The 15,645-nt window shown below is 45.6% G+C and overlaps 1 protein-coding gene across 1 annotated transcript in view; it reads left to right on the top strand.

Moving 5' to 3' along the window:
- PFKP (phosphofructokinase, platelet) overlaps positions 1–15,645 on the top strand; it is a 62,618-nt gene that overhangs the window by 22,968 nt on the left and 24,005 nt on the right. Inside the window, exons 3-9 of the mRNA XM_008577059.1 lie at positions 4,560–4,637; positions 7,266–7,455; positions 8,700–8,865; positions 10,103–10,147; positions 10,377–10,485; positions 12,118–12,213; positions 15,434–15,526. Of these exons, the coding sequence (XP_008575281.1) occupies positions 4,560–4,637; positions 7,266–7,455; positions 8,700–8,865; positions 10,103–10,147; positions 10,377–10,485; positions 12,118–12,213; positions 15,434–15,526 (777 nt within the window). The remainder of the gene's footprint in view (positions 1–4,559; positions 4,638–7,265; positions 7,456–8,699; positions 8,866–10,102; positions 10,148–10,376; positions 10,486–12,117; positions 12,214–15,433; positions 15,527–15,645) is intronic.

Here is a 15,645-nt window from a genome sequence, read left to right on the forward strand (position 1 = left end):
CTGACTTTTGCAGCTTCTGCCCCCACTGTTGTCACGGCAGGGTAGAGCCCCACCGAGGACTGTGCTGTGGGACCACCACCATGACCGGCGTGGGGCTTGGGAGCTGCTCTCTCTCCGTGGAGGAAGGGAGACTCTCATTCTCTGTGATTGCTGGGCCTACAGCATGCCTGGAATTGTGTCCTGTTAACTTTGGCTTAAAAAAATCTAATAATGCCAGAGGGCTAAATAAATCATGTGTTGTGGTTCCAAAAGAACGAAGTACAGGGCTATGCAATGATTTGTCTTATTCTAACCTATTTTGGAATTTGAGAGTTGACCGAATCTCACCAAGGACAGATCCTAATGCTGCTCTGTGGGCATTTTCCATGAAGTAATTAAATCAATGAGCACGTCTTCCGGGGGCGACCATTAAGTCCTCTGGATTTAGTGCCCTCGGTGGAGAGGCGAGCAGGGCTCTGGGTGTGTGTGGGAGGAACGGTGTGATCTCAGGCTCTGCATATCAATTGCCTATAGGCAAAATAAAGTTACAGTTCCTGAACTTTGGGAGAGTCTTCTGCTGCCACTTTTTCATGAACACCTAGTTTTGAATCCGATGGTGCTTACTAAGTCTAAGACTAGACAGCCATTCAGAGCCAGCCTCCCTATATATTTTTTCTGAGTTCTGTGAGTTCTATAGGCTTTAATTTATTAAGGAATAAAGTAGGGGAACCTTAATTCTATAGGAAACAAAAAACATCTGTTTACTCAGAAGCAGCAAAGCCTGGTAGATAAATCTCTGAATGCAGTAACTACATCCATGGGAAGGCAGTGATAACTCACTTCAAAAGCATTTTCTAGATATTGTTACCTTCAGCAGCTTGTTTTCCTCTGGTAGTCAGAATGTTTGCCATGAGAATATTTAGTTTGTTGATTGAAGAATTCAGGAAATGAGACTGGAAAAAAGCATAATCCAGCAGAAGACATATGGACCCACAAACAATGTTCTAAAAGAAAAGGTCTGCTTTGCTGTAACAGGAAAGCATAATTTCCCTTTGGGTCTTTACTTTTTAAATATATATGAGATTTCTTAGAAGAGAAAGCTACCTTTGTATGGACTAGCTCTTACTCTTTTTGTGTGAGATTAAACAAATGCCTAAAAATACTGGCCAAGACCACCTCTAAATATAGCAATGTCCTCGAAGTAATCCATTAGGAGGCTATTTATGATTTTTAGACATTGTTCAAAATCATTTCAAACAAGAAGTTAAAACAATATCAGAGCCTCTGGAATGTTCTTAGATGTGATCAAATAACTTGATATAAAAAGTTCTGCCAGATGATGGATTTAGACACAGCCAGATTGGATTCTCTCAGGTTCAGTTTATGAATTAGAATCAATGAGACAGAAGTATTACTTTGGTCAAAAACTAAGCATGTGTTTTAAAGGTTTTATGGCTTTGAAGGCCAATTCCAAATGGGAATTTTTGGGGGCTTTAGCTATTTTAAAACAAACATCATTCTTCCAAAGAAGACTTCAATAGAAAAAACTCATCTGAATTTACACATTATAGTGCATGTGGGTAAAATTAGTCTTAGTTTAGGAATATCTCCTTTGCTAGTAAAAGACAGCTTACAGCTGCGTTGGTAGATATTTTTCAAATGTTACATGGACTTAATGACTTTGCAAATTTGCAAAATAAAGAACAAGTCATTTCCTAGCAACCGAGCCCATGTGTGCAATACAGAGTGAGCTTTGAGAGCAAGACTGATGGAGTCCTTTTCATTTTTAATTGCTTCTATTACCATATGCATTTATGCTACACAAAATAGTCAAATTATTTTTGGAAAATATTTTACTTTACAAAATATGTGTTATGGTTGCTAGAACGTTTTTCCATGTTATTACTCCAGAAACAAAGGGATTTGTAAAAAATAAAAATGTTTTATTAGTATCTAAACTCTGAGAAATAATAAGGGGAAAGGGAAGTTCCCAGAGTGGCATATTAAGTAGTGAAGTGGCACAGGGTGGTTGGCTGGGAGCAGTTTCTGTGACAGCAGGTGCTCCAGAAGTCCTCTGAAGCTCAGCACTGTCAGATGTCCACAGCCGAGTCTTAGTCCTAAGACAATCTTGGGATGCTTTGGCCACCTCAGTCTCACTTTCTCTGTTGGTGCAGGGGCTGGGACAAGCTCCCTTCCCCTCAGTCTCTTTATCTACCTAATCCTCAAATGCACAGGAAGTACTGTGGCAACTCTAGGTGTGGGGCTCTAGTAGGTCTTCATTTTCTGTTTTGTCCAAGTCCCACGGTTGTCTCAACTCCACCTCCTGCTCTGCCCAGAGTTTATGCCTGCTGTTCTGGCCTCGTCAGTTAGGGATATGTTCTCTTATTCCCAGAAGTAGGTGAGTTTGGATTAGGAGACATCAGCAGTCTATGCAGGGTCCATTTCAGCACCATGCCGTAGGGTCTGATGCTTGGACCCAGGCCACGTGCCCCTGAGCTGCATAGAAATGAGTCTGGAAAGTCAGGTCCACCACGCATGGTGGTTTGTTCAGTGTTGTTCTCATGTGTTAGGAACGGCATGCTGTGCTGTGTGTGCAGAATGAGGTGCAGTTCTCAGCAGAAACCTATGAGTTTGGGGCTGGTAAAGCTAATTAGAAGGGCATCCTACGGCTAGGTTTTCTACCTACCTATCTCCCTCTGTCCATCCATTCATCTACCTACCTACCTACCTACNAGTAGGTGAGTTTGGATTAGGAGACATCAGCAGTCTATGCAGGGTCCATTTCAGCACCATGCCGTAGGGTCTGATGCTTGGACCCAGGCCACGTGCCCCTGAGCTGCATAGAAATGAGTCTGGAAAGTCAGGTCCACCACGCATGGTGGTTTGTTCAGTGTTGTTCTCATGTGTTAGGAACGGCATGCTGTGCTGTGTGTGCAGAATGAGGTGCAGTTCTCAGCAGAAACCTATGAGTTTGGGGCTGGTAAAGCTAATTAGAAGGGCATCCTACGGCTAGGTTTTCTACCTACCTATCTCCCTCTGTCCATCCATTCATCTACCTACCTACCTACCTACTTACCCACTTATTTTTAATACTTGTTTGAAATAAGACCCTGGGAGTCACCTAGGGTGAAGAGAGGATATGTCTCTGCATTTGGAAGCCTGTGTCTGGGCAATCGCTCATGGGGACAGACAGCTTTCACACAAGGACACCATGTCAACAGTGCCTCTGGGCAGAGCCCTTTCCATAGGCGAGCGAGTTCTCTCTCATTTGTTACCCTTGCCGTCCACAGGCACAGCCACACTGTGCTCTGTCCCGTAAGGGAAAGTGGCTACAACTGTACACACTGTAAGGTTTTCAGAGAGGGGGAAACGTTAATAAACAGGTAACAGTGATCCTTTAAGTTAGAGCAGGGTGTGTATAGAAGGTGCTCTGCCGTGAAGGCTGGGCCGGGAACAGGCAGTGCTCACACCCTGGCCAGGGCTGGGAGGATGTGTGAGGAGGCCTCTGGGGCTTCGCGTCCTCAGTAAATGGGGAGGTCTCGCCAGCCTGAGATGACCCGCTCTCACTTTTCTTGGTTTTATTCCATTCCATGCCATGTTTTCCTTTCCTATTTGTCGTATAGATAACTATACTAGATTATATACACACGTGTGTATGTATTTTTTATGGAAATTTGTATTTATAAATACACAAATTGACCAGCCACAGAGGTGCCTGCACTGTTGCTTACTGTGTGCACAAGGCTCCATACTCAGTGGGCTGATTCATTTTTAAAAACCTTTCTTTTCTTTTCCTCCCTTCCTTCCTTCTCTTGAATTTCACTAGGTAGGGGTTTTGAATCCACAGTAATGATCTGTAATGATCAAGCTTTTCTAAACGTTTATAGTCTGCTCCTTTTTAAGGTTAAATGCTCTGGCAGGTGAGTCGTGTAGATGAGGAAGCACATGAACATTTCTGCATTTCTTGATCTTGTCTCTTCTCTGGGGGAAAAAAGTGAGATGCGTTTAGAGATGAAGGTGATTTTCTTTGGGCTTCTAGGAACAAGCCCATATCGTTATGCCAGTTCACTAAAAGTCTTCCCTCAATCAAGTAAAGTGTCACTAATTGGAAGGTAAGGCAGATTGAATTATTATTCAGCTGTGCTTTTAAAAAATATTTAATATGTATCTAGAGTAGCCTGGATTGCCTCAGCCAGTTGAGGCCCTGACAAAATGCTTTCATGATGCAACGTGATCGACAACACAGTCTGCCTGAGTGTTTGCATTAAATTATGAACTGCAGGGCAAACGTGTCCCTTTTCAGTCTCTCAGGAGCCACCAGGCCCTGGCAGCCACTTTATCCCCCATCGCACTCTTTGGGTGGGTCTGGGTGGAAATCTGCATCGTTAGAGACTGAATGTAAGAGGCTCTATGACGGTTTAAGACTTCCACACAGCAGCATACAGTGTTTTCTCACCACTGGGCACTCACAAGCTTACGTTCATTATCATTTGTACTTCCGCCATCTATGACTTACAGATCAGTCGATGTTATGGCAAAGTTCCACCCATTTTAAAAGAGATTTTCATTTTCTCATCCAGGGTTACCAAGGCATGGTAGATGGAGGTCCCAATATTGTGGAAGCAGACTGGGAGAGCGTCTCCAGCATCCTGCAAGTGGTGCGTACTGTGTTACTATTTATCTGTTCTCTGAGTAAGCAAGTAGCTCTTTTAGTTTGAAACCTTTTACACTTTACCCTTCGGTAATACTTACCCCAGATTGGACCGGCCCCGTGGCGCACTCGGGAGAGTGCGGCGCTTGGGAGCACAGCAGCGCTCTCGCTGCGGGTTCGGATCCTATATAGGTATGGCAGGTGCGCTCACTGGCTGAGCGCGGTGCGGGCGACACCAAGCCAAGGGTTGCGATCCCCTTACCGGTCACGAAAAAGACAAAAAAAAAAAAATACTTACCCCAGATTAATGTGCATACCTGGCATTATTCTTGCCTATATGCGTGGAAAGAAAACATCCTGAATTTATCTTAATTAAATTAAAGAAAAATAAATAAGAAATGAAATGAAATGAAAATGTGAAATGATTTAAACTCAGGAATTATCCTTGCTATAAAAAGTTATGTGGTATAGCTAATGTACATCCTGGTGCCTCTAGGAGATTTTTGCTTTTTAGACCAGACTAGTGTTGAGGCTACCTTGGTTTGCCAAGGCTGTGTGTTCAGTGGCAAATCTCATGCCTGCTGGGTTTCTGCATGTCCCTTGGCGTTAAGTGTAACAAAGCCTGAGAAAGATTCCTTCTGGCAGCCTCCAAGGGCTGTGGGTTTAATGGGGACACAGCATCCCTGTTCTGGCCTGAATCAGGGCTAATTTCCTTGGTTTGCACAAAGATGAGGTAATTACCTCTTCAGGAGAAATAGTTGCTTACTTTGAATTTAAAAGAAATATCCCTAAGGACGTTATGCCTAATAAATTCCTAGAACACTTTAGCTTAGTGTAGGCTCCAAATCAGTTGTAAAATAAAGAGATGACATGGAGGGAATGGACTTCAAGAAAAGTTTGTGGTTTGCTTTTTTAAAATGAATGTATTAATCCCTGACTCATGTTGAGTACTTTTTAATAGAAAGAAACCAAATTGGTATGTTCACTTTGAAGATGCCACTGGGATGTGGTTTCAGTGCTGATCACAGACTCTGCACTTGGGATCTCTTTAGCTCTGCTGCACCTGGACAGAAGGTGGAGGCAAATTGACATCCACCAATAATTAGGTGGAGCAATATTTGCAAGCGCAGATGAGGACAGTATTGGCTGAATTCTAGATGGGAGAGTATTTCCATTCTGCTATTGTGAGTGGGATAGGAAAATAGGAAATACATGTGTGGTTGAAGTGTGTGTGTGTGTGTGTGTGTGTGTGTGTGTGTGTGTCATTGTCTTTGTGTGGTGTGTGTATGTATCTCTGAGTATGTGTGTGTGGTGTGTCTTTGTGGTATGTGTAAGTGTATGTGTGGTTAGGGTGTGCTTGTGGTGTGTGCTTGGTGTGTGTGTGTCAGTACATGAATAGTGTCCACTTATCTGCAGCTCTGTTTTTCCTGCTTTCGTTCACAAGCCTCTGATCATCTTATCTCCTGAGGCTGGTGTTTCTGGGCTGCTGACTCCACCCCCAGCTGTGACAAATCACATGGTCCTGCACCTGCTGTCTGTCAGCACAGAGCGCGGAGCCCCTGCACACGGCCCTGCATGCTGCGCCTCCCAGCCAGGCCCGCCTCTGCGGCGTCGAGTCTCGTGTTGTCCCAGCACACAGTACTAAAATCACTAATTCAGGATCGCTGTGGGAGGTGGTAGCAGGAATCATGCTGAATGAATTCCACTTTTATTAGTAACCTCTTTATGATGCTTTGACCAATTAAATGGTGGCAATTTTCATGTAAAGACACCTGGATTTTCCTGGCTTGAAATAAGTCTTCATAAATTAAAGTGAGGTATGCGCATGCATTCGTAGCATGTCTAAACAAATACCATCATGTGAGCATGAGGAACGCCTTCAGCAAGCCAGCTCCCGAGAGATCTGTCCTCGATACTAAGACGACACTGTCCATAAGCACCTTGCTTTATGAAGAAAACATGCCTTGAGGGGTCGAGTACAAATTGGAGTTTTATATGTGCATTCATGATTTACTTAAGGGGATCCTGCATTTTTCTACATTCCTCTAACGAGATTTAGTTTTTGAAAGAAAAATCCTGATTTATCTTTCCTGGAAGTTTGGGTGATCAAATTTAATTTTTTTTAAGATTTAGCTTTTTAAAAAGGGTGGAGGGGATAGTGTAAAACTAGATCCCTTTGGGTGACAGATTTCTACTCGTTTTGCCTGTGCACAGGGTTAGGTCTGGCTAATAGGAGGAGAGCCTTGGTCATGTGGTGGCCGAGGGACAGGCTGTTTCTCTAGCCGGACTGATCAGTGTGGGCTCACCTTTCACTCCATGAGTGCCTGGTCGAGCTCACCTGCTGCCACAACCTTGCAGACCTTTGTGTATTTAGTTGATGGCTGCCTTTGTTTTCATTCCCACACCCCACTTGGCCACCCCGGATGTGACGCCTGTGTCTTTACCCATGGAATTCCAGAATGGGGCTAAAAATGGGAAAACCACAAACCCTCACAGTTGACTGACTCAGAAGATGAAAATGAGAAAAACCTAAGTTTGAAAGTCCTGGGTTGCTACCTTTGTCCAGTCCATGTGCTGAGGCACCTGGCTTTCTGTCCAGGCAACAGGAGACGAACACAATCTCTTTCTGTTCTAGGGCGGGACGATTATCGGTAGCGCACGATGTAAAGCCTTCCGCACGCGGGAAGGCCGCTTAAAAGCTGCTCATAACCTGGTCCAGCTGGGCATCACCAACCTGTGTGTGATCGGCGGGGACGGGAGCCTCACCGGGGCCAACATCTTCCGGAAGGAGTGGAGCGGGCTGCTGGAGGAGCTGGCGCAGAGCGGTACGTTCCCACTCCTGCTCGTGCAGCGCCCTGGCTGTCCTGTTTCCCTCCATCGTCTTCCCTGCAGAGAGCCTTGGACCACATGTTTTGCCTTTCAGCCACAGCAGAAGTATCTGCTGAATAGGAATACTACCTACTTAGCCCTGTTGTGTGCCAGGCACCATTCCATCTTTTACATAGACAGTTTTATGGAATCTGCAATAGGTTTTTATTTATTCCAATTTCACAGATGAGGGATCAGAGGCCACAGGGGAAGCCCTTCTGGTGGCAGTGGGCGTGGACCAGGTCCACATCAGCCCTCGGGCACCAGCATCCACACTTTGCGGCATTACACAGTATCCCTCTGGCTCCGCTGGAGTCTTTTAAAGCTTGACTTGTTGCAGGGCTTTAATTTAGATGACAATGAACTGACATTACATCATCCTCTATCACCTTTGAGCTACTTAGGATTTCTGAGAACCTGTATACACACTAGTTTTTCTCTCTTCTTAAAGCTGTTGTTACACCACTTCAATTTAACATACAACATGACCAACAAAAGTGCATTGCTCAAACTAACAGCAACTTCATGAAAAGTGTAAAATTGAGGTGGGCAGGTGTGCCCAAGTGTTGTGAAATTCTATTTTGTAAATAGAGAATGGCTGTCAGATTGGAAGTCCCAAGGGCCTTCCTGTCTTCTCTTGGTAGCACACAAGGGACAGGGCACACGTCCAGGCTTAGTGTGCCCAGTCCCCTGTGACCATTCTAATTTCACCTCTGCAGAACTGCTCAACCCAGATGTGTCTGTCCCACAGGTGCTAGGTAGATACCTGCCAACTGACTAGCTCCCCATGGATCTATATGAAATCAATACAAAGATGACATAATTCTGAAATTGTAACTAACATAGCCTTACTCAGAGCCACGTCATTCTCCAAAGGCATTGCTAGGTGGAATTGAGATTTCCATCCACCAATCGCATGTGGAACTGCTCCTTGCTGATACTTTTGTAACTCAGTGCTCTGGTGAAGGTGCCAGATATACTTTTTGTGCTCACATTTTGTGTAATTACTTCCACCTTTGTCTGGCCTTTCTTTTCGAGTGCACAGAATCGGGTCACTTATAGTTCTGAGAAAACAATAAATAGGGAAAGAGTTCAGCACAGTTGCCTTCTTCACCCACGGCCCTTCTGTCCCATACCCCGGGGTGCCTGTGGAGTTAGCAGCAGTCACTAGCTATGAGGTGTGCCCTTGTTTCTGATGCAGGCAAGATTGACGAGGAGGCCGTGCAGAAGCACGCGTATCTCAATGTGGTGGGCATGGTGGGCTCCATCGACAACGACTTCTGTGGCACAGACATGACCATCGGCACGGACTCGGCTCTGCATAGGATCATTGAGGTCGTCGACGCCATCATGACCACGGCCCAGAGGTAAGAGGACCTGAGAAACCAGGGGGAGTCGACACTGGGCATGCGACGTGCCACAGTTGTAGATGTTACTGCTGTGCCACAATTGTGGACGTTACTGCTGGCTCTAGAATGTTCTGCAGATGGGAGTCCCAGTGCAAGTCTTGTAATTTGAGTATTAGAAACCGGTGCAAGAATGTTGTTCTTTGGTTTACTTTTCATTTCTAATTTTGAAACGTTGCTTTAAAAGAAAAAAATCTGATTATGAAAGAAAAATGTATTCTTGCGAGGGAATTTAGAAAACAGAGGAAAACAAAATAATTATTACCATACATCCTGCCCAAAGTTCTCCTGAAGGAATAGCTAAAGGAAAAGCTGTTGGGTGTTTTGCCACCCACTTGTTGGACATGTGGATCCACATGGCCTCACTGCTCTTTCCAACCCCCGAATTCACAAGAGTGCAGGTGGAGCAACAAGGTTCGACCCCAGGTGATCTACACTTATGACAGGTCATTGCCAAAACCTCGCCATGGGCACCCTAGAATTTCTGAAGCACTTTTGATGAAATCCTTGAGAAACAGGAAATAGAATGAGTGTCTCTCACTTTATTGATGAGTTGAGATATGGAACATTGAAGCAGGTCCCCAAAGAGCAGGTCCCCTGAGTCCCCTCTGTGTTTCTGTCCCATCCACAATGCTGCCTTACTGGGCTGTCTGAGTCCATGGGTGTGGACTCCGGGACTGTCAGAAAACCACGTCATCTCTTTGGAGTTGGAAGGATTGCTCAGAGCAGTGGATTTTTCCATTCCATGGAAAGACTGTAGTCACTGGGCGTTCACTGAGCTGACTTTGTAACACTTATACGCATGCATTTATGTGGGATTTATCCAACCATGGTTCTTGACAGAAGTAGCTGACTTTGCCCAATATAGTCATCATCTTGGAAAGGGCACAGAGAAGTGTCCTAGGAGTGTAAACATGTCTTGGGGTATGAGCAGATAGATGTCATAAAGTATGTAACTAGAAATACGTTAAATATGTTAAAATATGTTGCTGCTGAAGCTTCTTTACATGCAAGAGACTGAAATGCTATTGCAGTAGTGTTTGCTTTTGAAGAAAATGGGTTATTTTTTGGAAGCTTAGGAACCTTTCATAATTACAAAGCAGGCTCCTGTCTAACTTGGCTGTAACTGCACATTTCTCTTGGCTTTTTATGCTGTTCCCAGTGATGTAAGTGGATGTTCCCTTTATGTCTTTTCCAGCCACCAGCGGACCTTCGTTCTTGAGGTGATGGGACGACACTGTGGGTACGTGCCTGAAGACGCAGATCTGGGTGGGACAGACCCTGAGCGTACTCTCCTCGGGCACTGGAACCCCAGATCATGAGTGCTCCCTGGAGGGCTCGCAGAGGAGCTGGCATTTCCCGATGAGTATGACAGTGTCATATCTACCCAAGTTTGCCAGTGCCTAGGTGCCCCATGATCACCGTAGAAGGCTCCTCCTCAGCATGTTGACACTGTTGCCTTTTCCACACAGGTACCTGGCCCTGGTGAGCGCCTTGGCCTGCGGGGCAGACTGGGTGTTCCTTCCGGAGTCTCCCCCCGAAGAGGGTTGGGAGGAGCACATGTGTATCAAACTCTCAGAGGTAACTTGTTCTGCCCGTGGTGCTGGGCACATTGCTTTCATCAGCGCCCGACACAGCCTCTGGAATTTCCAACTCAGATAGCATTCTATGCATGTCAAAACTTTTGGACCATAGATGAAGTCAGGCTCATCACAGACGACCTTTATGCACGGGCCCTTCACGTGTAATGTTGCAGAGAACCGCCTTCATTTTCATTCAAAGCGGCGTTCTGGCTTTTTGTAGCGTAGGTGCGATGAGATCACAGCTACTGAAAGAAATCAGATTTGGGGAGAAAATCTGTTTCCTCTTCTTTCTCCACGTATGTTAGCTTGAACAGACCTGTGTTTTGCCTCTCTGATTTTAATTCTCTCAAAACACTTTGTGTCAGGTGTTGTGACACTTCTTTCCACTGTGACTTCTCCATTGTATTGGGTTTTTAGGTTTGACTGTTTGCTGATTATTTTGAGTTGGACTTTTCCTTTTGCCTGGAGTTTGCTGCACATGTGTTTCACACTGTGGACTGGTCGTGGGGGCCAAGTTTCCCTCCGTGAAGACTCACAATTGAGGAACACTAGCTCTCATTTCAGATCATGGTTAGCTTTCAGGACAGAAATCACGAGGTGGCTGTCTTCCCATGTGATACACAGACACTGCACTTCATGGATGAAGCGCGGGTGTTTAGCCAGTCCCAAATTTATGGATATGGTTGTTACTTCCACTTTTGCCTTTTCAAACAATGCCAAAATAGTTACTCTGTGCTGATATCTTTATACCTTTAAGAAAGTTTTTCTGATTAATAAGCTCTTTAAAGTGTAGCACATTTAACATCTATCAAAAGCAAAAATGTGATTGTGATGCCTGATGCCCAGCGAGTGTGAGCCTGCTTCAGGCACTGCTGGCTCAGGGCTCCACATGGCTACCACCAGTGCTTTCTATGGGAGGGTCTTTACTGTGGGACTTTGAAAATGTGTTAATCCACATCATGGAGTAGTTGCCATGTTCATTTTACGGTTCATCTTGTGCTCCCCTGTGAGTGTATGTACGACAGATTAATGGTGATCACAGGTGTCCAGGCAGCGCCAGCTGCTAGAAAGGTGCAGCAGTGGTGCTCAGAACCCTCCGCTGGGCTCTGTACCCTGTCCCGCTTTTTCTGAGCCCATCTGAATACTTCCCAGGCCTGATGTTATCTAATCATAATGGCAGGGAATTCTTGGCCTCACATAAGAGTGGTTTGGGATGGGGTTCACTGGGAGGAGGCAGGAAGCTGTGGATTTGAAGGAGACAGAAAGCATGGTTTGTGGGGTGACTCTCAGCTGGGGGCTTCTAGCCTCTGTGTTTTTCCCCTGCAGTGGGGATCCCTCTTAGTCAGCAAATCAGCTGCCCTCCAGCACTGGGGTGACGAGCTCTCATCTGTTGTTGGAATGTCACCCTGGGAACTCCCAGATCCCTGCAGACCTCTCCTATTCTCTGCCCCAGCAACCCTCTCCCCTTGGCCTCTTCCAGAGCACCTCACCCCTTCTTCTGGTAGAAGAAGTTAGCCAAAGATTTCCTCCTGGAAAGAGGCCAGTTCAGTTTGGGACAAGCTCCATAGTTTTATTGTCATTTTTAAGGATGGGTTAGGAATTTGAGGGTTTTAATTTTCTATTTCCTTAGAACCGTGCCAGAAAAAAAAGGCTGAACATCATCATTGTGGCAGAAGGAGCAATTGATACCCAAAACAGACCTATCACCTCTGAGAAAATCAAGGAGGTGAGTGCGGGCAGTTCCTCATTTTCACTGTGTTGCCCACCTGGAAACGGGAGCTGTTAACACGATTGACAGGGTTTTGGTTTAGAATGTTACATTATATTAGAAACGTTTTTTTTTTTCCTTCATGATATTTAAAAATATTTCCATAATGACTCATCACTTTAATGGCATGGGAAACGGATAGCTCCGACCTCTGGATGGCCAGCACTTTGCACATTCTCTCTGGCGATATTTCTAAGGGTGCCGCGACCCCCAGAGTCAGGAAATAGAGGAGGTGTGGTTGAGCAGCCAGGAGTGTACATTGTATTAGAAAGTTCTGGCTCTTGAACGTCAGCTGCCCTGAGAATGAGGAGGACTGACTGCTTGGCAGCTGACCCTGACTCCTCTGTTGGCTACAGTAGAAAAAGGTGGTGTCCTCCCACCCCTTGCCCTCCTCCTAGCCCAGAGTGTCACTGAGCATGTCTTACACAGAAAGCCCCTGGGGCCCTGGGAGAGGCAGACTCAGGCAGGTGCCACAAGGCTTGCTTGGACTGGCACTCACCTGTCTTGATAGGACTCTGAGGTTGTAGGCCAGGCTCCTGGTGATGGAGGTGACCGGACACACCACAGAACAAGACACTGGGCAGCAGACAGGCTCTGGACGAAGCCACAGGTCAGGGCAGAAGTTACCAACCCAGTTTGCAAGTTTATTCCTGTCATAGTTCATTTTCTGTTTCAGATAACAGAGTATCTGAAACTGGGTAACTTATAAGGAAATGAACTTTATTTCTTATAGTTCTGGAGGCTAAGAAGTCCAGGGTCAAGAGGGCACATCTGGTGAGGATCTTTTCCTTGGTGAGGGCTCTCTGCAGAGTCACCAGATGGCACAGGGCATCATGCGGCAAGTTGGCAGAAATATATTAATGTGCTCACCTTCTTTGTAAAGCCACCAGCCACCCTGACAGCCCCTTCACCAATTCATCCATAAATGGATTAATCTATTCATGAGGGATCTGCTATCATGATCCAATCACCTCCTACAGGCCCCACCTTTCCAATGCCAGTCTGATTTCCACCCTCCTAACACTATTACAATGGGGATGAAGCTTCAAGATGCACTTTGGAGGGGACAGCCTCTCAAACCACGGCATTCCACCCCAGTCCCCCAAAGCTCACATCCTGTTGCATGCAAATACACTCATTCCATCCCTAGCCCCAAAGTCTTAACTCACTCCAGCACCAACTCAAAAGTCCAAAGTTCCATCTGTGAAATCAAAACAAGTTATCTACTTCTAAGACTTATTCCCATTCCAAAAGGAAGAGATGAACATAAGAGAAGGGGTAGCAGGTCCTCAGCAAGTCTGAAACCCTGCAGTACGGGAGTTAAATCTTAAAGCTCAAGCATAATTTCCCTTCACTCCATGTCCAGCATCCTCTGCACACTGATGTGGGGGTTGGGTCCCCAAGTCCTCGGGCAGCTGCACTCCTATGGCTTTCCTGAGCCCAGCCCACACTTCGGCTCTCCCAGGCTGGTACTGCATACTGATAGCTCTGCAGTTGTGGGGTCTCCATGGCAGTGGTCATCCCAAGGCTCCACTAGACATGGCTCTTGTGAAGATTCTCTGCTGCAACTCTGACCCCACATTTCCACGCAGTATTGCTCTAGTGAAGGCTCTGTGTGGTGACTCTGCCCCTGCGACACGTCTCTTCCTGGGCTCCTGGCTTTTCTGTACATCCTTTGAAATGTGGGTGGAATCTGCCATGCCTCACAGCTCTGGCATTCAGCCAGCTGGCAGATGTACCACCACACGGGTGCCACCAAGGCTTATAGCTTGTATTTTCCAAAGCTGTGGGTCCAGCAGCATCTGGGGCCGTTTTAGCCACAACTGGGGCAGTCGAAAATGCTGTGCTGGAATTCAGGGAGCAGAGTCCCGAGGCATCTCTGGGCATCGAGCCTGTGGTGGGTACCTTGGTGATCCTCGGAAACCATTGTGTCTCCTAGGCCTCTGGGCCTGCGATGGAGGGCTGGCCTCGAAGATCTCTGAGATGACTTCGTGGTCTTCCCCTTGTCCTGATGTGCAGCACCTGGCTCCCTCTGATCACTGCTAGTCTCTTTAGCAACCCGTGGATGCTCAGCAGCAGTCCTGGCACTCTCTCCTAAACACGCCTTTTCAGTCCCTACTTGGTCAGGCTGGGGATTTTCCAATTTTTACACTTTGCCTTTCTTTAGTTATAAATTCTGTCTTTAAGTCATCCCTTTGTTCTCTTTTTCCACTCACTGTATGCAGTTTAAAGCAGCCATGCAACAGCCTGTATGTTTTGCTGCTTAGAAATTTCTTCCACCAAATACTCCAGTTCACAGCTCTTAAGTTTGATATTCCATAAAACCCTCAGGCTTAGGCATAATCTAGCCACGTTCCCACAAAACTCTTCACATTGTTACAGTGGGGATCAACTTTCAAGATGATGTTTGTGGGGACAACCATTCAGACCATAGCAGTTCCTTTATTATGCTTCATTATGGCCAGTTAACGAACAAAACACATCTCTAATTGAATCTAATACCAGCCGTATACCTTGATATTAAAACATAGACAGATACCTGTGAAAGACATCTACTAATATTTATAAGAAGTAATCAATAAAATCAGGTCAAAGATTTTCTTTCTCACTTAATTGAAGTTGAGATTCAGTTATGGAACATTGGACCAGGAAAGAACCGTAGGATTCATATAGCCAAACCCTGGTTTTTTTTTTGGAGAAGTGAACTGGGTTCCAGAGAAATTAGGGGGACTGTCTAAGTTACAGGCTAGTGTTCCCATGGGCTCAGGGCTGAGGGGGATGCCTTGATTTCGGGGGGCGGATCCTGCTATTGAAATCACAGTGGAACAAATTAAAGATGGTTCAAGGGAAATGTTTATATTTTTATAAAACAGAATTTTAAATACAAGCTATTGAAACAGGTTTTCTTTGTTGTTGTTAGAAAATCACTTATTTATTTGCTAGGCGGGAGACAAAACTTTTATCTGATAATAAAAGCATCATTTTAAAAAAATAAATTTCAGCTAGCTGTTCAACTAAATGTTCCTCCTGGAAACAAAATTTAGAAAATACCCATTTTCCATTTAGATCTGAAGAAAAACTAGAAAAATCTTTTCTCAGCACCCAGTACCTGTTCCCAAGTCTGAGGTAGTGTGCTCAGGTCAGTTTCATGTTTCTTAACAGAGGTATTTCCCCACAGCTCGTGGTGACACAGCTGGGCTATGACACACGGGTAACCATTCTTGGACACGTGCAACGAGGAGGGACCCCCTCGGCATTTGACAGGATCTTGGTGAGTGAGGCCCGATTGTGTTAGACATCTTCACCAAGTCTCCAGGAAGGAAGTACTTCTGCAGACATAGAAATCAATTTACCATGAAGGCTGACCAAGGTGCTTATGCCTGGAGATGT

Source organism: Galeopterus variegatus, unplaced genomic scaffold (assembly GCF_000696425.1).
Source record: "Galeopterus variegatus unplaced genomic scaffold, G_variegatus-3.0.2 Scaffold1443, whole genome shotgun sequence".
Taxonomy (NCBI): domain Eukaryota; kingdom Metazoa; phylum Chordata; class Mammalia; order Dermoptera; family Cynocephalidae; genus Galeopterus; species Galeopterus variegatus.